General features: G+C 46.8%; 1 protein-coding gene across 1 annotated transcript in view; it reads left to right on the top strand.

The window, feature by feature from the left end:
- The first annotated feature begins 2,654 nt into the window (after positions 1-2,654).
- The window catches only part of LOC139415462 (protein phosphatase 1 regulatory subunit 14C-like), a 58,908-nt gene continuing 35,957 nt past the window's right edge, over positions 2,655-25,605 (top strand). Inside the window, exon 1 of the mRNA XM_071163555.1 lies at positions 2,655-2,888. Within this exon, the coding sequence (XP_071019656.1) occupies positions 2,655-2,888 (234 nt within the window). The remainder of the gene's footprint in view (positions 2,889-25,605) is intronic.

Here is a 25,605-nt window from a genome sequence, read left to right as displayed (position 1 = left end):
TGGCATCACAAAATAACAATTAATTAGTGTTCTATAGATCATCACTGACCATTCCACACATTCAGTTAGAAATATTGTATCGTATTTGTTTTTTGAACAGAGATTCAGCAGGAAAAAGGTATGTTAACAAAGAACACTCTTTGGTGGAAGATCTCTCTGCATCTCTTCTCCATTAATGTACGACACGGAGCTGAGCTGCCAAACCGTCCCACTTCTGTGGGTGAGAGAAGTCTGGTTACTGTCAACCGTCAGCCAAGATCACCTGACCCATTCGACTCCTGACAGTACAGTCATGACAGTTGTGAAATAAGTTATAGAAGTGGTAGTGTCTACAGTAGTAATGGTAGTGACTGGTTATAGTTATAGTAGTGGTAGTGAATACAGTAGTAGTGGTAGTGACTGGTTATAGTAGTGGTAGTGACTGGTTATAGTAGTGGTAGTGAATACAGTAGTAATGGTAGTGTCTGGTTAAAGTAGTGGTAGTGACTGGTTATAGTAGTGGTAGTGTCTGCAGAAATAATGGTAGTGACTGGTTATAGTAGTGGTAGTGACTACAGTAGTAGTGGTAGTGACTGGTTATAGTAGTGGTAGTGACTGGTTATAGTAGTGGTAGTGTCTGGTTATAGTAGTGGTAGTGACTGGTTATAGTTATAGTAGTGGTAGTGAATACAGTAGTAATGGTTGTGACTGGTTATAGTGATAGTAGTGGTAGTGTCTACAGTAGCAATGGTAGTGACTGATTATTGTAGTGGTAGTGACTGGTTATAGTAGTGGTAGTGACTGGTTATAGTAGTGGTAGTGTCTACAGTAGTAATGGTAGTGACTGGTTATAGTAGTGGTAGTGACTGGTTATAGTAGTGGTAGTGACTACAGTAGTAATGGTAGTGACTGGTTATAGTAGTGGTAGTGTCTACAGTAGTAATGGTCGTGACTGGTTATAGTAGTGTTATTGACTGGTTATAGTAGTGATAGTGTCTAACAGCAGTAATGGTAGTGTCTGGTTATAGTAGTGGTAGTGACTGGTTATAGTTATAGTAGTGGTAGTGAATACAGTAGTAATGGTCGTGACTGGTTATAGTGATAGTAGTGGTAGTGTCTACAGTAGTAATGGTAGTGACTGGTTATAGTAGTGGTAGTGACTGGTTATAGTAGTGGTAGTGACTGGTTATAGTAGTGGTAGTGTCTACAGTAGTAATGGTCGTGACTGGTTATAGTAGTGGTAGTGACTGGTTATAGTTATGGTAGTGACTGGTTATAGTAGTGGTAGTGACTACAGTAGTAATGGTAGTGACTGGTTATAGTAGTGGTAGTGTTTACAGTAGTAATGGTAGTGACTGGTTATAGTAGTGTTATTGACTGGTTATAGTAGTGGTAGTGTCTACAGTAGTAATGGTAGTGACTGGTTATAGTAGTGGTAGTGACTGGTTATAGTTATGGTAGTGACTGGTTATAGTAGTGGTAGTGACTACAGTAGTAATGGTAGTGACTGGTTATAGTAGTGGTAGTGTCTACAGTAGTAATGGTAGTGACTGGTTATAGTAGTGTTATTGACTGGTTATAGTAGTGGTAGTGTCTACAGTAGTAATGGTAGTGACTGGTTATAGTAGTGGTAGTGTCTACAGTAGTAATGGTAGTGACTGGTTATAGTAGTGTTATTGACTGGTTATAGTAGTGGTAGTGTCTACAGTAGTAATGGTAGTGACTGGTTATAGTAGTGGTAGTGACTGGTTATAGTTATGGTAGTGACTGGTTATAGTAGTGGTAGTGACTACAGTAGTAATGGTAGTGACTGGTTATAGTAGTGGTAGTGTCTACAGTAGTAATGGTAGTGACTGGTTATAGTAGTGTTATTGACTGGTTATAGTAGTGGTAGTGTCTACAGTAGTAATGGTAGTGACTGGTTATAGTAGTGGTAGTGACTGGTTATAGTTATGGTAGTGACTGGTTATAGTAGTGGTAGTGACTGGTTATAGTAGTGATAGTGTCTAACAGTAGTAATGGTAGTGACTGGTTATAGTAGTGGTAGTGACTGGTTATAGTTATGGTAGTGACTGGTTATAGTAGTGGTAGTGACTACAGTAGTAATGGTAGTGACTGGTTATAGTAGTGGTAGTGTCTACAGTAGTAATGGTCGTGACTGGTTATAGTAGTGTTATTGACTGGTTATAGTAGTGGTAGTGTCTACAGTAGTAATGGTAGTGACTGGTTATAGTAGTGGTAGTGACTGGTTATAGTTATGGTAGTGACTGGTTATAGTAGTGGTAGTGACTGGTTATAGTAGTTATAGTTATGGTTGTTTCTCCACCATGTACAGTAGACTTTTACCTGACCATGTCATGAGATCAGGAAAAACTCCAGGACCCAGTAAAGATGTACGAATTTTGCCACTCAACTTTTGAACCTGTGGTGCCACCTTCTGTAGAGAGCAGGGTTTCGTTTCATCCCAGCACTAATCACATAATCTGACAGAGAGGAACGGTCTTCAGGTCCGTTGATGGAATTCTGCTGGCACGCCGCGCCCCCCTCGGCTGTACTCCACTGGACGCGCTGCGCTTTAAATAGCAGGTGTTTGAAAACTGTTCATGCTCAGCCTGTCACTACTGTAGGTCTGCCTGCTGCGTCCCTCTCTCTTTAACTCCGTCAAAACACACGCGATGTCAGCCGCCAGCACCGAGACGAGCGCCCAGTTGCCCGCGTCCGCCAGCCGGGTGTTCTTCCAGCCGCCGGCCGGGGTTGGGTGCGCTGGTTCCGGCCCCATTCCGCGGGATGACCCGGTCCAAAGGAAGCAGGGAAAAGTGACGGTGAAGTACGACAGGAAGGAGCTGCGGAAGAGACTGATACTGGAGGAGTGGATCATTGAACAACTCAGCGATCTGTACGACTGTGAGGTGAGGAGAGGAGGTTTTATTGGCGCTTTTTGTCGGTTGTTCTTGGAGGATTCGGGATGAATCATTAATTGCCAAGATAATCAGTGTTTAAAATGTTACCTTTAGAGTTTGGAGTGTGTTTTGGTATGTTTGCAGTGGTGGTGCGTAATGCCCGGGGAAGGGGACATCGAGGTGGTTTGGTTAACTGTAAATCCGCGGGTCACGCCGGTCTATTGTCCCCTCTCTCCCCGGCTACATTGTCTCTCCCCTGGGCAGGCAGCTTCCAAGAGAGGCTCGCACAGAACAGATGAACCACTGGACAGAAACGGTTTGAATCAACGTTTCCACGTCATTTCAACCAAATATGTTATCAATGTTAGGGCATTTCGTAATTTTTCCACCGAACTTTTAACCTAAATCCAATGACATTGTGACATGTGTTGAGTTCACGTTGAATTCACGTTAGTTGACAACCCAACCAAATGTAGACATTGAACTGAAGTCTGTGCCCAGTGGAAAATGACTGTTTTGAGGTCGTAAAACACACCACGCAGCTGCGCTTTAAGCATCAGACTCTTTTTGTAGACGAGTCCCGTCTCCTTTAACTGCTGCGTTCACAGTCGGCTCTAGAGGGCTGATTTGTTAACAGGCCTACAGACAGACAAACATTGTCTGACACTATTTTTTCTTTCCGGGAAAGGCATTAAATAATCTGCGCTCTTTACCAGAATACACAATCTGTTTCATTAATTCATAATGTTGACCCGAATAGCTTGTGTTTTCTATTGATTCAAAATAATGCTTGAAGCAAGGGCAAACTGCTGGTCTAGATAATGATTGGTTGTCTGGTATGTGATTCCATTCATGTTGCCATCTGCCTGTGATGTGTCGAGTCGGGAATATTCTTAACCCTTCTGATCACAGGCAAGTCTGTGTCTTTCCCTGAGACATGGTATTGACCGAGACATTGGAATGCGTTCTCACTCGCTCTGCGGTGGTCGGTACATAATTTAACATTTGAAGAGCTGAGAGCTTCTCCACAGTGCTGTGTGATCCATATCATGCAGGATGCTGCTAGAGAGGAGAGGAGAGGACAGATCAGTGGGTTAACCAATGAAATGAGGACAGAGCAGTGGGTTAACCAATGACAGGAGGAGGAGAGGACCGTGGGTTAACCAATGAGATGAGGACAGAGCAGTGGGTTAACCAATGACAGGAGGAGAGGGCAGTGGGTTAACCAATGACAGGAGGAGGGGAGGGCAGTGGGTTAACCAATGACAGGAGGAGGGGAGGGCAGTGGGTTAACCAATGACAGGAGGAGGGGAGGGCAGTGGGTTAACCAATGACAGGAGGAGGGGAGGGCAGTGGGTTAACCAATGACAGGAGGAGGGGAGGGCAGTGGGTTAACCAATGACAGGAGGAGGGGAGGGCAGTGGGTTAACCAATGAGATGAGGAGGAGAGGGCAGTGGGTTAACCAATGAGAGGAGGGCAGTGGGCTGACCAATGAGATGAGGAGAGCAGGGCAGTGGGCTAACCAATGAGATGAGGAGAGCAGGGCAGTGGGCTAACCAATGAGATGAAGAGGACAGGGCAGTGGGCTAACCAATGAGATGAGGAGGACAGGGCAGTGGGTTAACCAATGAGATGAGGAGGACAGGGCAGTGGGTTAACCAATGAGATGAGGAGGACAGGGCAGTGGGTTAACCAATGAGATGAGGAGAGCAGGGCAGTGGGTTAACCAATGCGAGGAGGGCAGTGGGCTAACCAATGAGATGAGGAGAGCAGGGCAGTGGGCTAACCAATGAGATGAGGAGAGCAGGGCAGTGGGCTAACCAATGAGATGAGGAGAGGGCAGGGCTCCAGAGGTACAGACCCTGCGCAGACTGATAGGAACTGTGTTAGCTGTATCCACTAGCGGTTCTGAGGTGGGGTGGGTGGGGAGGTGGGGGTGGGGCAGTGCCCCTGTGACAACAATTTCTGCCCCCCTTGTGGCCCCCCTAAATGTGGAGTATGAAATAATTTTTACATAACTAATTTCTGCTATCGTTCTTTTTTTACATCAGTTAATCATGTAACTGGCCCCTCTAACAGTACAACTGGCCCCAGCCTGGCCCCTCTAACAGTACAACTGGCCCCAGCTTGGCCACTCTAACAGTACAACTGGCCCCAGCCTGGCCCCTCTAACAGTACAACTGGCCCCAGCCTGGCCCCTCTAACAGTACAACTGGCCCCAGCCTGGCCCCTCTAACAGTACAACTGGCCCCAGCTAGACCCTCCTGGCTGTAGCTGGTTATCCCTGGTCTGTAGCCATGCCAGTCCCTCCTAACCTCAGCTGGTTATCCCTGGTCTGTAGCCATGCCAGTCCCTCCTGGCCGTAGCTGGTTATCCCTGGTCTGTAGCCATGCCAATCCCTCCTGGCTGTAGCTGGTTATCCCTGGTCTGTAGCCATGCCAGTCCCTCCTGGCTGTAGCTGGTTATCCCTGGTCTGTAGCCATGCCAGTCCCTCCTGGCCGTAGCTGGTTATCCCTGGGCTGTAGCCATGCCAGACCCTCCTGGCCGTAGCTGGTTATCCCTGGTCTGTAGCCATGCCAGTCCCTCCTGGCTGTAGCTGGTTATCCCTGGTCTGTAGCCATGCCAGACCCTCCTGGCCGTAGCTGGTTAGACCTGGTCTGTAGCCATGCCAGTCCCTCCTGGCTGTAGCTGGTTATCCCTGGTCTGTAGCCATGCCAGTCCCTCCTGGCTGTAGCTGGTTAGACCTGGTCTGTAGCCATGCCAGACCCTCCTGGCTGTAGCTGGTTAGACCTGGTCTGTAGCCATGCCAGACCCTTTCTGGCTGTAGCTGGTTATCCCTGGTCTGTAGCCATGCCAGTCCCTCCTGGCTGTAGCTGGTTATCCCTGTTCTGTAGCCATGCCTGACCCTCCTGGCTGTAGCTGGTTATCCCTGGTCTATGGCCATGCCAGTCCCTCCTGGCTGTAGCTGGTTATCCCTGGTCTGTAGCCATGCCAGTCCCTCCTGACTGTAGCTGGTTATCCCTGTTCTGTAGCCATGCCAGTCCCCGCTGGCTGTAGCTGGTTATCCCTGGTCTGTAGCCATCCGAGTTCCTCCTGGCCTTAGCTGGTTATCCCTGGTCTGTAGCCATGCCAGACCCTCCTGGCTGTAGCTGGTTATGCCTGGTCTGTAGCCATCCCAGTCCCTTCTGGCTGTAGCTGGTTATCCCTGGTCTGTAGCCATGCCAGACCCTCCTGGCTGTAGCTGGTTATCCCTGGTCTGTAGCCATGCCAGACCCTCCTGTCTGTAGCTGGTTATCCTTGGTCTGTAGCCATACCAGACCCTCCTGGCCGTAGCTGGTTAGACCTGGTCTGTAGCCATGCCAGACATTCCTGGCTGTAGCTGGTTATCCCTGGTCTGTAGCCATGCCAGACCCTCCTGGCCGTAGCTGGTTATCCCTGGTCCTTAGCCATGCCAGACCCTCCTGGCCTTAGCTGGTTATCCCTGGTCTGTAGCCATGCCAGACCCTCCTGGCTGTAGCTGGTTATCCCTGGTCTGTAGCCATGCCAGTCCCTCCTGGCTGTATCTGGTTATCCCTGGTCTGTAGCCATGCCAGTCCCTCCTGGCTGTAGCTGTTTATCCCTTGTCTGTAGCCATGCCAGACCCTCCTGGCTGTAGCTGGTTATCCCTTGTCTGTAGCCATGCCTGTCTGTCCGTCTGTCCTCTCCGTCCGACTACATTAGTATCATGGTACTACATTAACTGTTTCTAGGCCGTCATTGAAAATAAGAATTTGTTATTTGTTCTTAACTGACTTGCCTAGTTAAATAAAGGTAAAAAATATATATTATGGTACTACATTAGTATTATGTTACTACATTAGTATTATATCTACTATTGTTGTCGCTGTTGTTTTCATATTTGTTATGTGTATCACTTGGCAACATTGACCTTGCCCTTCATGCCACTACAGAATATTGCATTTGAGAGAGGAGAGGGAGGGGAGAGGGCGACTGGGGTGGTGTTTACTCCAACGCTGCCAGAGGCTTGCGGCTATCAAGAATGATGCTTACGGTGACCAGGGATTATCAGAGGAAGTTTCAGGATGAACAGACGGGGCATCCATTTCGACGACAGTTGGGAAGTGATGCGAAACTATAGTTTTTCTCCCTTCAGAACTGAAGACTCTCGTTTAGAGGTAACGTAACGTTAGCTAGCTTGCTAGCCTAGCTGGACTAAGGAAATTAGCAAGCTTATGTTACTGTCCTGTATTGAACTCCTAAAGCCATCAGCTAAATCAAACATTCAGAAAGTATTCAGATCAATCTATGGATTTCACATGACTAGGCAGGGGCATGGGAGGTGCTGGGAAGGCAGGGCCATGGGAGGGGCTGGGAAGAAATGGCCATGGGACGGGCTGGGAAGACATGGCCATGGGAGGGGCTGGGAAGACATGGCCATGGGAGGGGCTGGGAAGGCAGGGCCATGCGAGGGGCTGGGAAGGCAGGGCCATGGGAGGGGCTGGGAAGGCAGGGCCATGAGAGGGGCTGGGAAGACATGGCCATGGGAGGGGCTGGGAAGACATGGCCATGGGAGGGGCTGGGAAGACATGGCCATGGGAGGGGCTGGGAAGGCAGGGCCATGGGAGGTGCTGGGAAGACATGGCCATGGGAGGGGCTGGGAAGACATGGCCATGGTAGAGGCTGGGAATGCATGGCCATGCGAGGGGCTGGGAAGACATGGCCATGGGAGGGGCTGGGAAGGCAGGGCGATGAGGAATTTAAAAACTGTATGGTTGAATGAGATGGGGCAACAGGAGTGGCTAGTAAGTCTGGCTGCACATCTGACTGACTTACTGCAAATTGAGAAATGATGTGACTAAACTCAACAAGAAGAAGAAGAAACTGTAAAAGATGGCATATTCATTTGATGTTGCCAATTATTTTAATGTATTACATTTTAATATTATGTCATTGGCAAGGTGGGCAAACTTATGCAGGAAATGCCAACAACGAACAGTGAGCCATCGTACTGACAATTTAGATTACAAATAATAATAATGAAAAAATAATTGTACGTTTTGAATTTGAGTCTTATTATCAATTTCTTTCAACCAATCAGTGAATTGTGTCAGTGCAGTACATGTTGAGTGCCCTTCTCCATAAGCATGCTGAGAGTCTGTTATTAATTTGTTTACAGAGAAATAGCATTGTATTTGGTCAAACACATTTTTTTCCAACAGTTACCTAAGAGCTGGCAGCTGATAGGTCTGCTGTTAGAACCAGTAAAGTCCACTTCACCACTCTTGGGTAGCGGAATGACTTTGGCTTCCCACCAGGCCTGAGGACAAAGACTTTCCTCTAGGCTCAGATTAAAGATATGACAGATAGGAGTGGCTATAGAGTCAGCTACCATCCTCAGTAGCTTTCCATCTAAGTTGTCAAGGAGTTTGTCATTATTGATCGTTAACAAACATTTTCCCACCTCTCCCACACTAACTTTACTCAGAGGGTCTCTTCTTAAATGGAAGCTTCTCTAATGTCAAACAAATTCAATCATATTTACAGTGAAATGCTTACTTACAAGCCCTTAACCAATTATGATTGACTAAATAAACTAAAGTAAAAAATTAACACAAATAACAATAACGAGGCTATAAACAGGGGGCACCGGTACAGAGTTAATGTGGAGGCTATATACAGGGGGTACCGGTACAGAGTCAATGTGGAGGCTATATACAGGGGGTACCGGTACAGAGTCAATGTGGAGGCTATATACAGGGGGTACTGGTACAGAGTCAATGTGGAGGCTATATACAGGGGGTACCGGTACAGAGTCAATGTGGAGGCTATATACAGGGGGCACCGGTACAGAGTTAATGTGGAGGCTATATACAGGGGGTACTGGTACAGAGTCAATGTGGAGGCTATATACAGGGGGTACCGGTACAGAGTCAATGTGGAGGCTATATACAGGGGGCACCGGTACAGAGTTAATGTGGAGGCTATATACAGGGGGTACTGGTACAGAGTCAATGTGGAGGCTATATACAGGGGGTACCGGTACAGAGTCAATGTGGAGGCTATATACAGGGGGTACTGGTACAGAGTCAATGTGGAGGCTATATACAGGGGGTACCGGTACAGAGTCAATGTGGAGGCTATATACAGGGGGTACCGGTACAGAGTCAATGTGGAGACTATATACAGGGGGTACCGGTACAGAGTTAATGTGGAGGCTATATACAGGGGGTACTGGTACAGAATCAATGTGGAGGCTATATACAGGGGGTACCGGTACAGAGTCAATGTGGAGGCTATATACAGGGGGTACCGGTACAGAGTCAATGTGGAGACTATATACAGGGGGTACCAATACAGATGTGGTTAGTCGAGGTAATTGAGGTAATATTTACATGTAGGTAGAGTTAACCCTATCGGCTGTCTCCTCGTTGTCGGTGATCAGGCCTACCACTGTTGTCATCAGCAAACTTAATGATGGTGTTGGAGTCGTGCTTGGCCACGCAGTCATGGGTGAACAGGGGTGTACAGGAGGGGGCTAATCACGCACCCCTGAAGGACCCCCATGTTGAGGATCAGCGTGGCAGATGTGTTGTTGCCCGGGGAGGGCGGCCCGGCAGGATGTCCTTGTGAATGTCGACCTGTTTAAAAAGGTCTTGCTCACATTGGCTACTGAGAGCATGATCACACAGTCGTCCGGAACAGCTGGGGCTCTCATGCATGCTTCAGTCTCGCTTGCCTCGAAGCGATCATAAAAGCCATTATAGCTCATATGGAAAGCTTGCATCACTGGGCAGCTCACCCTGCCATGTCCAACGGGCATCAGAGCCGTGTAAGTAGGATTCAATCTTAGACTTGTATTAACGCTTTGCCTGTTTGATGGTTCGTTTGAGGGCATAGCAGGATTTAGTGTCCCGCTCCTCTAGCCTTTTGCTCGGTGCGGATGTTGCCTGTAATCCATGGCTTCTGTTTGGGATATGTAAATACGGTCACTGTGGGGATGACGTCGTCGATGTTCTTATTGATGAAGCCAGTGACTGAGGTGGTGTACTCCTCAACGTCATTGGATGAATCCCGGAACATATTCCAGTCTGTGCTAGCTAAACAGTCCAGACCCCTTCCGTATTGAGTGAGCCACTGGTACTTCCTGCTTAGTTTTTTCTTGTAAACAAGAATGAGGAGGATAGATTTATGGTCAGATTTGCCAAATGGAGGGTGTCTCTGTGTGTGGGGTCTAGATTTTTCCCCCTCTGTTTGCACGTGACATGCTGGTAGAAGTTAGGTAAAACCGATTTGAGTTCCCCTGCATTAAAGTCTCCGGCCACTAGGAGCACCACTTCTGGATCAGCATTTTCTTCTTTGTTTATGACCTTACACAGCTGGTTGAGTGACCTTATACAGCTGGTTGAGTGGCCTTATACAGCTGGTTGAGTGGCCTTATACAGCTGGTTGAGTGGCCTTATACAGCTGGTTGAGTGACCTTATATAACTGGTTGAGTGACCTTATACGGCTGGTTGAGTGACCTTATACAGCTGGTTGAGTGGCCTTATACAGCTGGTTGAGTGACCTTATACAGCTGGTTGAGTGACCTTATATAACTGGTTGAGTGACCTTATACAGCTGGTTGAGTGACCTTATATAACTGGTTGAGTGGCCTTATACAGCTGGTTGAGTGGCCTTATACAGCTGGTTGAGTGACCTTATATAACTGGTTGAGTGACCTTATACAGCTGGTTGAGTGACCTTATATAACTGGTTGAGTGACCTTATACGGCTGGTTGAGTGACCTTATACAGCTGGTTGAGTGGCCTTATACAGCTGGTTGAGTGACCTTATACAGCTGGTTGAGTGACCTTATATAACTGGTTGAGTGGCCTTATACGGCTGGTTGAGTGACCTTATACAGCTGGTTGAGTGGCCTTATACAGCTGGTTGAGTGACCTTATACAGCTGGTTGAGTGACCTTATACAGCTGGTTGAGTGGCCTTATACAGCTGGTTGAGTGACCTTATATAACTGGTTGAATGGCCTTATACGGCTGGTTGAGTGGCCTTATACAGCTGGTTGAGTGACCTTATACAGCTGGTTGAGTGACCTTACACAGCTGGTTGAGTGACCTTACACAGCTGGTTGAGTGACCTTATACAGCTGGTTGAGTGACCTTATACAGCTGGTTGAGTGACCTTATACAGCTGGTTGAGTGACCTTATACAGCTGGTTGAGTGACCTTATACAGCTGGTTGAGTGACCTTATACAGCTGGTTGAGTGGCCTTATACAGCTGGTTGAGTGGCCTTATACAGCTGGTTGAGTGGCCTTATGATGCACAGAAGACCTAGCCAATCCATGTCGTCGTTCAGCCACGACTTGGTGAAACATAAGATATTACAGTTTAATATCCCGTTGGTAGGATAGTCTGGAACGGAGATCATCCAGTTTATTCTCCAGTGATTGCATGTTGTCCGATAGAACGGATGGTAGAGGCGGGGTTACCCACTCACCGACGAGGCACCCTGATTTCCGCCCCCTGTACTTCTGTCTTTTCTTCACGCGAATGACGGGGATTTGGGCCTGTTCTCCGGATAGCAGTGTATCCTTCTCGTCGGACTCATTAAAGTAAAATATTTGTCAGTTCGAGGTGAGTAATCGCTGTTCTGATATCCAGAAGCTCTTTTCGGTCATAAGAGAGGGTAGCAGCAACATTATCGGTAGGGTTATGCATTACGGTTAGCAGTGTGGTTAGGGTTAGGCATGAGGTTAGGGTTAGGCATGAGGTTAGCAGTGTGGTTAGGGTTAGGCATGAGGTTAGCAGTGTGGTTAGGGTTATGCATTACGGTTAGCAGTGTGGTTAGGGTTAGGCATGAGGTTAGCAGTGTGGTTAGGGTTAGGCATGAGGTTAGCAGTGTGGTTAGGGTTATGCATTACGGTTAGCAGTGTGGTTAGGGTTAGGCATGAGGTTAGCAGTGTGGTTAGGGTTAGGCATCAAAATCAAATCAAATTTATTTATATAGCCCTTCGTACATCAGCTGATATCTCAAAGTGCTGTACAGAAACCCAGCCTAAAACCCCAAACAGCAAGCAATGCAGGTGTAGAAGCACGGTGGCTAGGAAAAACTCCCTAGAAAGGCCAAAACCTAGGAAGAAACATAGAGAGGAACCAGGCTATGTGGGGTGGCCAGTCCTCTTCTGGCTGTGCCGGGTGGAGATTATAACAAAACATGGTCAAGATGTTCAAATGTTCATAGATGACCAGCATGGTCGAATAATAATAAGGCAGAATAGTTGAAACTGGAGCAGCAGCACAGTCAGGTGGACTGGGGACAGCAAGGAGTCATCATGTCAGGTATTCCTGGGGCATGGTCCTAGGGCTCAGGTCCTCCGAGAGAGAGAAAGAAAGAGAGAATTAGAGAGAGCATATGTGGGATGGCCAGTCCTCTTCTGGCTGTGCCGGGTGGAGATTATAACAGAACATGGCCAAGATGTTCAAATGTTCATAAATGACCAGCATGGTCGAATAATAATAAGGCAGAACAGTTGAAACTGGAGCAGCAGCACAGCCAGGTGGACTGGGGACAGCAAGGAGTCATCATGTCAGGTAGTCCTGGGGCATGGTCCTAGGGCTCAGTTCCTCCGAGAGAGAGAAAGGTTAGCAGTGAGGTTAGCAGTGTGGTTAGGGTTAGGCATGAGGTTAGCAGTGTGGTTAGGGTTAGGCATGAGGTTAGCAGTGTGGTTAGGGTTATGCATTACGGTTAGCAGTGTGGTTAGGGTTAGGCATGAGGTTAGCAGTGTGGTTAGGGTTAGGCATGAGGTTAGCAGTGTGGTTAGGGTTAGGCATGAGGTTAGCAGTGTGGTTAGGGTTAGGCATGAGGTTAGCAGTGTGGTTAGGGTTTGGCATGAGGTTAGCAGTGTGGTTAGGGTTAGGCATGAGGTTAGCAGTGTGGTTAGGGTTAGGCATGAGGTTAGCAGTGTGGTTAGGGTTTGGCATGAGGTTAGCAGTGTGGTTAGGGTTAGGCATGAGGTTAGCAGTGTGGTTAGGGTTAGGCATGAGGCTAGCAGTGTGGTTAGGGTTAGGCATGAGGTTAGCAGTGTGGTTAGGGTTAGGCATGAGGTTAGCAGTGTGGTTAGGGTTAGGCATGAGGTTAGCAGTGTGGTTAGGGTTAGGCATGAGGTTAGCAGTGTGGTTAGGGTTAGGCATGAGGTTAGCAGTGTGGTTAGGGTTAGGCATGAGGATAGCAGTGTGGTTAGGGTTAGGCATGAGGTTAGCAGTGTGGTTAGGGTTAGGCATGAGGTTAGCAGTGTGGTTAGGGTTAGGCATGAGGTTAGCAGTGTGGTTAGGGTTAGGCATGAGGTTAGCAGTGTGGTTAGGGTTAGGCATGAGGTTAGCAGTGTGGTTAGGGTTAGGCATGAGGTTAGCAGTGTGGTTAGGGTTAGGCATGAGGCTAGCAGTGTGGTTAGGGTTAGGCATGAGGTTAGCAGTGTGGTTAGGGTTAGGCATGAGGTTAGCAGTGTGGTTAGGGTTAGGCATGAGGTTAGCAGTGTGGTTAGGGTTAGGCATGAGGTTAGCAGTGTGGTTAGGGTTAGGCATGAGGTTAGCAGTGTGGTTAGGGTTAGGCATGAGGATAGCAGTGTGGTTAGGGTTAGGCATGAGGTTAGCAGTGTGGTTAGGGTTAGGCATGAGGTTAGCAGTGTGGTTAGGGTTAGGCATGAGGTTAGCAGTGTGGTTAGGGTTAGGCATGAGGTTAGCAGTGTGGTTAGGGTTAGGCATGAGGTTAGCAGTGTGGTTAGGGTTAGGCATGAGGTTAGCAGTGTGGTTAGGGTTAGGCATGAGGTTAGCAGTGTGGTTAGGGTTTGGCATGAGGTTAGCAGTGTGGTTAGGGTTAGGCATGAGGTTAGCAGTGTGGTTAGGGTTAGGCATGAGGTTAGCAGTGTGGTTAGGGTTAGGCATGAGGTTAGCAGTGTGGTTAGGGTTTGGCATGAGGTTAGCGGTGTGGTTAGGGTTATGCATTACGGTTAGCAGTGTGGTTAGGGTTAGGCATGAGGTTAGCAGTGTGGTTAGGGTTAGGCATGAGGTTAGCAGTGTGGTTAGGGTTAGGCATGAGGTTAGCAGTGTGGTTAGGGTTAGGCATGAGGTTAGCAGTGTGGTTAGGGTTTGGCATGAGGTTAGCAGTGTGGTTAGGGTTAGGCATGAGGTTAGCAGTGTGGTTAGGGTTAGGCATGAGGTTAGCAGTGTGGTTAGGGTTTGGCATGAGGTTAGCAGTGTGGTTAGGGTTAGGCATGAGGTTAGCAGTGTGGTTAGGGTTAGGCATGAGGTTAGCAGTGTGGTTAGGGTTAGGCATGAGGTTAGCAGTGTGGTTAGGGTTAGGCATGAGGTTAGCAGTGTGGTTAGGGTTAGGCATGAGGCTAGCAGTGTGGTTAGGGTTAGGCATGAGGTTAGCAGTGTGGTTAGGGTTAGGCATGAGGTTAGCAGTGTGGTTAGGGTTAGGCATGAGGTTAGCAGTGTGGTTAGGGTTAGGCATGAGGTTAGCAGTGTGGTTAGGGTTAGGCATGAGGTTAGCAGTGTGGTTAGGGTTAGGCATGAGGATAGCAGTGTGGTTAGGGTTAGGCATGAGGTTAGCAGTGTGGTTAGGGTTAGGCATGAGGTTAGCAGTGTGGTTAGGGTTAGGCATGAGGTTAGCAGTGTGGTTAGGGTTAGGCATGAGGTTAGCAGTGTGGTTAGGGTTAGGCATGAGGTTAGCAGTGTGGTTAGGGTTAGGCATGAGGTTAGCAGTGTGGTTAGGGTTAGGCATGAGGTTAGCAGTGTGGTTAGGGTTTGGCATGAGGTTAGCAGTGTGGTTAGGCATGAGGTTAGCAGTGTGGTTAGGGTTAGGCATGAGGTTAGCAGTGTGGTTAGGGTTATGCATGAGGTTAGCAGTGTGGTTAGGGTTTGGCATGAGGTTAGCGGTGTGGTTAGGGTTAGGCATGAGGTTAGCAGTGTGGTTAGGGTTAGGCATGAGGTTAGCAGTGTGGTTAGGGTTAGGCATGAGGTTAGCAGTGTGGTTAGGGTTAGGCATGAGGTTAGCAGTGTGGTTAGGGTTTGGTATTTTTAAATGTTAATTTTATTATGCTCCCCTCACCCTACCACCCCTCCCCTCACCCTCCCACCCCTCCCCTCACCCTACCACCCCTCCCCTCACTCTCCCACCCCTCCCCTCACCCTACCACCCCTCCCCTCACCCTACCACCCCTCCCCTAATTACAGTAAACTAATGAACAACAACACTTAGGCTTCTACTTCCACTTATACACATTATACAGTCTGGTTTTCAGAGCTTAACTATAAGTCCTAGCTTCTATCTCTCTCTCTCTGTCTGTGTCTCCTATGACCTTGTCAACAACACGTCTCCTCCCCCTCTCTTCCTTTTCCTCTGTTAGAACCAGATCCACACTATCATGTGAAGCTCAATGTTAGACAAACGGAGAACAGATCATTCATGAAAATGAAGCTGATGCGTTGGTCAATATGTTATACAGTACTGTGAAGACTGTCCTCTACTGTGGCTACAGTCTATTGATTGAACACTGAATCCCCTATGTCCTTGAAGGTTTGGGAAAAGCCAACTGACATTTACTCCTGAAGTGTTGAACTGCTGCACCCAAAGTAGTTATAATTTGACCCTACTGGTTATCTATGTTTGACCATCTTGAAGAACGATCTGGCCTAAATGGCAATGCCCTCCTATAATCTCTACTCGGTACAGCCAGCAGAGGACTGGTCACCCCTGGAAGCCTGGTTCCTCTGGTCTACCCAGTACAGCAGAGGACTGGTCACCCCTCAGAACCTGGTTCCTCTCTACCCAGTACAGCCAGTAGAGGACTGGTCACCCCTCAGAGCCTGGTTCCTCTCTACCCAGTACAGCCAGTAGAGGACTGGTCACCCCTCAGAGCCTGGTTCCTCTCTACCCAGTACAGCCAGTAGAGGACTGGTCACCCCTCAGAGCCTGGTTCCTCTGGTCTACCCAGTACAGCCAGTAGAGGACTGGTCACCCCTCAGAACCTGCTTCCTCTCTACCCAGTACAGCCAGTAGAGGACTGGTCACCCCTCAGAACCTGGTTCCTCTCTACCCAGTACAGCCAGAAGAGGACTGGTCACCCCTCAGAGCCTGGTTCCTCTCTACCCAGTACAGCCAGTATAGGACTGGTCACCCCTCAGAACCTGGTTCCTCTCTACCCAGTACAGCCAGTAGAGGACTGGTCACCCCTCAGAACCTGGTTCCTCTGGTCTACCCAGTACAGCCAGTAGAGGTCTGGTCACCCCTCAGAGCCTGGTTCCTCTCTACCCAGTACAGCCAGTAGTGGACTGGTCACCCCTCAGAGCCTGGTTCCTCTGGTCTACCCAGTACAGCCAGTAGAGGACTGGTCACCCCTCAGAGCCTGGTTCCTCTCTACCCAGTACAGCCAGAAGAGGACTGGTCACCCCTCAGAGCCTGGTTCCTCTCTACCCAGTACAGCCAGTAGAGGACTGGTCACCCCTCAGAACCTGGTTCCTCTCTACCCAGTACAGCCAGTAGAGGTCTGGTCACCCCTCAGAGCCTGGTTCCTCTCTACCCAGTACAGCCAGTAGTGGACTGGTCACCCCTCAGAGCCTGGTTCCTCTGGTCTACCCAGTACAGCCAGTAGAGGACTGGTCACCCCTCAGAGCCTGGTTCCTCTCTACCCAGTACAGCCAGTAGAGGACTGGTCACCCCTCAGAGCCTGGTTCCTCTGGTCTACCCAGTACAGCCAGTAGAGGACTGGTCACCCCTCAGAGCCTGGTTCCTCTGGTCTACCCAGTACAGCCAGTAGAGGACTGGTCACCCCTCAGAGCCTGGTTCCTCTCTACCAGTACAGCCAGTAGAGGATTGGTCACCCCTCAGAGCCTTGTTCCTCTGGTCTACCCAGTACAGCCAGTAGAGGACTGGTCACCCCTCAGAGCCTGTTTCTTCTAGGGCTGAGACGCTACCAGTATGACGATATTCGTTAGTATCGTGGCAAGGAAACAAAACACAAAGTGGATGTAACTTCTTTAGGAAAACAGCCCTGATGTTGAAAACAAACATTATGTTGTTATCCAGAGTCTCATGTATTTATTTTCCAAGCTGTAGCACACTATATTATAACACACAGCAGGATTTTAGAGTTTGGTCTGCTTCCTGTTTTAATTTTGTCACAATACTGGTCCCATCCCAGCCCCAGTTCCTTCCGGTTCCTGTCTTTCTAGGGAGGTTTCCTAGCCACTGTTGATGCTTTATAAAATACATTTGACTGGGAGCTCGATTTCCTGGTCTGGTCTGTGCTTCATTCTGTCCTGGTTGGAGTGTTTTGTTAATGTATGTGATCTGTCTCTGTGATCGATTGAACAGGTCTGGCCTGTGCTTCATTCGGTCCTGGTTGGAGTGTATGTGATCTGTCTCTGTAATCGATTGAAAAGGTCTGGCCTATTGACCTTTTTATAGAATGAATGTACAGAAGTCAAGTCTGGTTTCATTTGACCTCAAAGGCGACCTTGAATTAAAGTAACACTGGACAACAGCCATGTTGTCCAACTAAATCTCAGAAGACATTGTTATTATATTATCGGTCTTCACTAAGCCATTAGACCTGCGTATTTCCATGGTTACATCTGTCAGTATAGGCTACATTATTACCATGGACAGACAGGCTACATTATTACCATGGACAGACAGGCTACATTATTACCATGGACAGACAGGCTACATTATTACCATGGACAGACAGGCTACATTATTACCATGGACAGACAGGCTACATTATTACCATGGACAGACAGGCTACATTATTACCATGGACAGACAGGCTACATTATTACCATGGACAGACAGGCTACATTATTACCATGGACAGACAGGCTACATTATTACCATGGACAGACAGGCTACATTATTACCATGGACAGACAGGCTACATGATTACCATGGACAGACAGGCTACATATTAACACATTATTACCATGGACAGACAGGCTACATTATTACCATGGACAGACAGGCTACATTATTACCATGGACATACAGGCTACATTATTACCATGGACAGACAGGCTACATTATTACCATGGACAGACAGGCTACATTATTACCATGGACAGACAGGCTACATATAAACACATTATTACCATGGACATACAGGCTACATTATTACCATGGACAGACAGGCTACATTATTACCATGGACAGACAGGCTACATTATTACCATGGACAGACAGGCTACATGATTACCATGGACAGACAGGCTACATTATTACCATGGACAGACAGACCACATTATTACCATGGACAGACAGACCACACATAAACACATTATTAGTAATGCACTAATGATTACAGTAGTTCTAGGTCAGACTAACCAACAAACACGTGTAGACTACCAGCCATCATATGTGCACTTTCCGTCCATCATTGAACAGATTGCCATTGATCATTAGGCCCTGCAGGTTCCCCAGACTGACTGACTGACAGGTCAGGCCTGAGGGGAACGAGCTCCTCGAAACACTATAAATGATAACGGCTGTTTAAACGACTGACCCTGATTTTTTTAAATCCCCCTTCCCCCCGTAGCTAAGTAAAGGGTTTTTCCCCTGGCTGAGGGGGGAGGGGTTTTATAGGTATTTTTTCTCCTAGTCTTCCTCTGTGTGATTTATTTACTAGCCGCTGTAGAGAACAAACCACGTTTCCATTCTTCATTTTCACATCATACCGTATAAAAATATAGTAATGACAGCTGTGATGGAAACAGGACGTTTCTGGTACCATTTTTCTAAATGTTGACAGGTAATTTGTTCATTCAACATTGGTGGGATCTTTTTGTGTCGGTAAAATTAATTATGAGGGGAAATGGCGGTCGAAACACTTATTTATGCACAAATATTAACCTAAAAACCATCATATCGAAGTGAACTTGGATTCACGCATGATACACTACTTGGCCCAAAGTATGTGGACACTATTTCGTTGCTGACGGGTGTATAAAAATCAAGCCCACCGCCATGCGATCTCCATAGACAAACATTGTCAGTAGAATGACCCGTACTGAAGAGCTCAGTGACTTTCAACATGGCACCGTCACAGGATGCACACCTTTCCAACAAGTCAGCTCGTCAAATCTGCTCAAGCCTCCCCTGGTCAACTGTAAGTGCTGATTTTGTGAAGCGGAAAGGTCTAGAAGCAACAACGGCTCAGCCGCTAAAATCTGTCCCCAATTATAGATGGATAGCTAGATAGTGCTAGATGCTGACTGGAATAGATTCAAAACATACACAGATAAGTGTGTATATTACAACACACAGCTGGCCCAGTGCCAGATATCTGACTTAAAACAAGGAGAAAATGTCAGAGGTTGTTTAGACTCCTCTCTCTCTCTCTCTCTCTCTCTCTCTCTCGCTCTCTCTCTCTCGCCCTCTCTCACCCTCCCTCTCTGTCTCGCGTTCTCTCTCTCTCCCTTTCTCTCTCTCTCCTCTCTCCTCAAATGTTCCTATTCCTCCCCAGAGAGACCAGGAAGATACAACCCTTTATAGAGACCTCACTAGAGAGAATGTGTATTGTCAGGCCAGCTTAGGACCCTTTATAGAGACATCACTAGAGAGATTGTGTATTGTCAGGCCAGCTAGGACCCTTAATAGAGACATCACTAGAGAGAATGTGTATTGTCAGGCCAGCTAGGACCCTTAATAGAGAGAATGTGTATTGTCAGGCCAGCTAGGACCCTTTATAGAGACATCACTAGAGAGAATGTGTATTGTCAGGCCAGCTTAGGACCCTTTATAGAGAGAATGTGTATTGTCAGGCCAGCTAGGACCCTTAATAGAGAGAATGTGTATTGTCAGGCCAGCTAGGACCCTTTATAGAGACATGACTAGAGAGAATGTGTATTGTCAGGCCAGCTAGGACCCTTAATAGAGAGAATGTGTATTGTCAGGCCAGCTTAGGACCCTTTATAGAGACATCACTAGAGAGAATGTGTATTGTCAGGCCAGCTTAGGACCCTTTATAGAGACATCACTAGAGAGAATGTGTATTGTCAGGCCAGCTTAGGACCCTTTATAGAGACATCACTAGAGAGAATGTGTATTGTCAGGCCAGCTTAGGACCCTTTATAGAGACATCACTAGAGAGAATGTGTATTGTCAGGCCAGCTTAGGACCCTTTATAGAGACATCACTAGAGAGAATGTGTATTGTCAGGCCAGCTAGGAGCCTTTATAGAGAGAATGTGTATTGTCAGGCCAGCTAGGACTCTTTATAGAGACATCACTAGAGAGAATGTGTATTGTCAGGCCAGCTTAGGACCCTTTATAGAGACCTCACTAGAGAGAATGTGTATTGTCAGGCCAGCTAGGAGCCTTTATAGAGACATCACTAGAGAGAATGTGTATTGTCAGGCCAGCTTAGGACCCTTTATAGAGACCTCACTAGAGAGAATGTGTATTGTCAGGCCAGCTTAGGACCCCTTATAGAGACCTCACTAGAGAGAATGTGTATTGTCAGGCCAGCTTAGGACCCTTAATAGAGACATGACTAGAGAGAATGTGTATTGTCAGGCCAGCTAGGACCCTTAATAGAGACATCACTAGAGAGAATGTGTATTGTCAGGCCAGCTAGGACCCTTAATAGAGAGAATGTGTATTGTCAGGCCAGCTAGGACCCTTTATAGAGACATCACTAGAGAGAATGTGTATTGTCAGGCCAGCTTAGGACCCTTTATAGAGACATCACTAGAGAGAATGTGTATTGTCAGGCCAGCTTAGGACCCTTTATAGAGACATGACTAGAGAGAATGTGTATTGTCAGGCCAGCTTAGGACCCTTTATAGAGACATCACTAGAGAGAATGTGTATTGTCAGGCCAGCTAGGACCCTTTATAGAGACATCACTAGAGAGAATGTGTATTGTCAGGCCAGCTTAGGACCCTTTATAGAGACATCACTAGAGAGAATGTGTATTGTCAGGCCAGCTAGGACCCTTTATAGAGACATGACTAGAGAGAATGTGTATTGTCAGGCCAGCTTAGGACCCTTTATAGAGACATCACTAGAGAGAATGTGTATTGTCAGGCCAGCTAGGACCCTTAATAGAGACATGACTAGAGAGAATGTGTATTGTCAGGCCAGCTAGGACCCTTAATAGAGACATGACTAGAGAGAATGTGTATTGTCAGGCCAGCTAGGACCCTTAATAGAGAGAATGTGTATTGTCAGGCCAGCTTAGGACCCCTTATAGAGACCTCACTAGAGAGAATGTGTATTGTCAGGCCAGCTAGGACCCTTAATAGAGAGAATGTGTATTGTCAGGCCAGCTAGGAGCCTTTATAGAGACATGACTAGAGAGAGACCTGACAGTTAGGCCAGCCAGTCAATATGCAGCTTGTTTAAGATTTCTGAATGGGTTATAAACATTAACATCATTAGTTTATGGGTTTTAAACATTAACACCATTATTTTAAAGACGCACAGCCTTCTTTCAAATCAAATCAAATCAAATTTATTTATATAGCCCTATTAGCTGATATCTCAAAGTGCTGCACAGAAACCCAGCCTAAAACCCCAAACAGCAAGCAATGCAGGTGTAGAAGCACGGTGGCTAGGAAAAACTCCCTGAAAGGCCAAAACCTAGGAAGAAACCTAGAGAGGAACCAGGCTATGTGGGGTGGCCAGTCCTCTTCTGGCTGTGCAGGGTGGAGATTATAACAGAACATGGCCAAGATGTTCAAATGTTCATAAATGACCAGCATGGTCGAATAATAATAAGGCAGAACAGTTGAAACTGGAGCAGCAGCACAGCCAGGTGGACTGGGGACAGCGAGGAGTCATCATGTCAGGTAGTCCTGGGGCATGGTCCTAGGGCTCAGGTCCTCCGAGAGAGAGAAAGAAAGAGAGAAGGAGAGAATTAGAGAACGCACACTTAGATTCACACAGGACACCGAATAGGACAGGAGAAGTACTCCAGATATAACAAACTGACCCTAGCCCCCCGACACATAAACTACTGCAGCATAAATACTGGAGGCTGAGACAGGAGGGGTCAGGAGACACTGTGGCCCCATCCGAGGACACCCCCGGACAGGGCCAAACAGGAAGGATATAACCCCACCCACTTTGCCAAAGCACAGCCCCCACACCACTAGAGGGATATCTTCAACCACCAACTTACCATCCTGAGACAAGGCTGAGTATAGCCCACAAAGACCTCCGCCACGGCACAACCCGGGGGGGGCGCTGCCAACCCAGACAGGATGACCACATCAGTGAATCAACCCACTCAGGTGACGCACCCCCTCCAGGGACGGCATGAGAGAGCCCCAGTAAGCCAGTGACTCCCAGTGGAAAGAGGGAAACCCGCCAGGCAGAGACAGCAAGGGCGGTTCGTTGCTCCAGAGCCTTTCCGTTCACCTTCCCAATCCTGGGCCAGACTACACTCAATCATATGACCCACTGAAGAGATGAGTCTTCAGTAAAGACTTAAAGGTTGAGACCGAGTTTGAGTCTCTGACATGGGTAGGCAGACCGTTCCATAAAAATGGAGCTCTATAGGAGAAAGCCCTGCCTCCAGCTGTTTGCTTAGAAATTCTAGGGACAATTAGGAGGCCTGCGTCTTGTGACCGTAGCGTACGTGTAGGTATGTACGGCAGGACCAAATCAGAGAGATAGGTAGGAGCAAGCCCATGTAATGCTTTGTAGGTTAGCAGTAAAACCTTGAAATCAGCCCTTGCTTTGACAGGAAGCCAGTGTAGAGAGGCTAGCACTGGAGTAATATGATCACATTTTTTGGTTCTAGTCAGGATTCTAGCAGCCGTATTTAGCACTAACTGAAGTTTATTTAGTGCTTTATCCGGGTAGCCGGAAAGTAGAGCATTGCAGTAGTCTAACCTAGAAGTGACAAAAGCATGGATTAATTTTTCAGCATCATTTTTGGACAGAACGTTTCTGATTTTTGCAATGTTACGTAGATGGAATAAAGCTGTCCTTGAAATGGTCTTGATATGTTCTTCAAAAGAGAGATCAGGGTCCAGAGTAACGCCGAGGTCCTTCACAGTTTTATTTGAGACGACTGTACAACCATTAAGATTAATTGTCCGATTCAACAGAAGATCTCTTTGTTTATTGGGACCTAGAACAAGCATCTCTGTTTTGTCCGAGTTTAAAAGTAGAACGTTTGCAGCCATCCACTTCCTTATGTCTGAAACACATGCTTCTAGCAAGGGCAATTTTGGGGCTTCACCATGTTTCATTGAAATGTACAGCTGTGTGTCATCCGCATAGCAGTGAAAGTTAACATTATGTTTTCGAATAACATCCCCAAGAGGTAAAATATATAGTGAAAACAATAGTGGTCCTAAAACGGAACCTTGAGGAATACCAAAATTTACAGTTGATTTATCAGAGGACAAACCATTCACAGAGACAAACTGATATCTTTCCGACAGATAAGATCTAAACCATGCCAGAACTTGTCCATGTAGACCAATTTGGGTTTCCAATCTCTCCAAAAGAATGTGGTGATCGATGGTATCAAAAGCAGCACTAAGGTCTAGGAGCACGAGGACAGATGCAGAGCCTCGGTCCGATGCCATTAAAATGTAATTTACCACCTTCACAAGTGCCGTCTCAGTGCTATGATGGGGTCTAAAACCAGACTGAAGCATTTCGTATACATTGTTTGTCTTCAGTAAGGCAGTGAGTTGCTGCACAACAGCCTTTTCTAAAATTTTTGAGAGGAATGGAAGATTCGATATAGGCCGATAGTTTTTTATATTTTCTGGGTCAAGGTTTGGCTTTTTCAAGAGAGGCTTTATTACTGCCACTTTTAGTGAGTTTGGTACACATCCGGTGGATAGAGAGCCGTGAGAGTGGTAGAGGAAGGGAAAGGTTCTTAGCTGTTAGCTGTGTCTTCATTCCACAATTCACTGTATCCCTTCACTGTTCTTTAAGCCTGTTCAGTATGATTCACTTAGCTGTTTCTTCATTCCACAGCTCACCGTGTCCCTTCCTCCATCTAAGGAGCACTACAGCTACAGGATGTATTTAGGGAATATAGAGGGAGGGGAGGGAGAGGGAGAGGGAGAGCTTCTCTCTTTTCTCATCTTTAACCTTTCCCTTCCTCTACCACTCTCTCTGTCTCAATGGGGGAGGGATCTTCCCTTCTCGCTCACCTTGTTGCGCAGCAGATTAGAGGGCTGAGCTTTGACATTTCCCGACGCCCACTCCTCCTCCTCCTGTTACTCCTCCTCATCATCATCATCATGTCCTCAGCCCCACAGACCTCATATAATCACCATGACCCACTTATCTCTCTCTCATTCTGCTGTGTGTTCTATATTATACATATTGCAGGACTGTGCACGTGCACCCGTTTTGGTTGCAAGAATGTTCTATCGCTTGCTTCATATACCCTAGGGGTTCTTCTTCACTGAACTGAACCAAATATAGAACCCCTAGAGTTCCTCTTCACTGAACCAAATATAGAACCCCAAGAGTTCCTCTTCACTGAACCAAATATAAAACCCCAAGAGTTCCTCTTCACTGAACCAAATATAGAACCCCTAGAGTTCCTCTTCACTGAACCAAATATAGAACCCCTAGAGTTCCCCTTCACTGAACCAAATATAGAACCCCAAGAGTTCCTCTTCACTGAACCAAATATAAAACCCCAAGAGTTCCTCTTCACTGAACCAAATATAGAACCGCAAGAGTTCCGCTTCACTGAACCAAATAGAAAACCCCAAGAGTTCCTCTTCACTGAGCCAAAATGTGTTCCATATAGAACCCTGTATGGTGCCATTGATGAATTATGGCTGATGCTAATAGTCATATTCCTAGCTAAGAATATGACGTAATACACAATGAAATCATTATGTGCAAACATAGTTTGTAAATATTCCCAGGTGGCCAGTGAGGAATGATGACCCAGTTCAATCTTTGTACCAACTCTGCCTGACTTCTTTATGGAACAGAATAGTATGGGTAATTGTCTGTCTTCTTTATGGAACAGAATAGTATGGGTTGTTGTCTGTCTTCTTTATGGAACAGAATAGTATGTATTGTTGTCTGACTTCTTTATGGAACAGAATAGTATGGGTTATTGTCTGTCTTCTTTATGGAACAGAATAGTATGGGTTGTTGTCTGTCTTCCTTATGGAACAGAATAGTATGGGTTGTTGTCTGTCTTCTTTATGGAACAGAATAGTATGGGTTGTTGTCTGACTTCTTTATGGAACAGAATAGTATGGGTTGTTGTCTGACTTCTTTATGGAACAGAATAGTATGGGTTGTTGTCTGTCTTCTTTATGGAACAGAATAGTATGGGTTGTTGTCTGACTTCTTTATGGAACAGAATAGTATGGGTTATTGTCTGTCTTCTTTATGGAACAGAATAGTATGGGTTGTTGTCTGTCTTCCTTATGGAACAGAATAGTATGGGTTGTTGTCTGTCTTCTTTATGGAACAGAATAGTATGGGTTGTTGTCTGTCTTCTTTATGGAACAGAATAGTGTGGGTTGTTGGTCTTCTTTATGGAACAGAATAGTATGTATTGTTGTCTGGCTGTCTTCCTTATGGAACAGAATAGTATGGGTTGTTGTCTGTCTTCTTTATGGAACAGAATGGTATGGGTTGTTGTCTGGCTGACTTCCTTATGGAACAGAATAGTATGGGTTGTTGTCTGTCTTCTTTATGGAACAGAATAGTATGGGTTGTTGTCT

Source organism: Oncorhynchus clarkii, chromosome 8, assembly GCF_045791955.1.
Source record: "Oncorhynchus clarkii lewisi isolate Uvic-CL-2024 chromosome 8, UVic_Ocla_1.0, whole genome shotgun sequence".
NCBI classification, from domain to species: Eukaryota; Metazoa; Chordata; class Actinopteri; order Salmoniformes; family Salmonidae; genus Oncorhynchus; species Oncorhynchus clarkii.
Note: the sequence above shows the minus strand (reverse complement) of the source record. Positions and strands in the feature narration are given on the sequence as shown.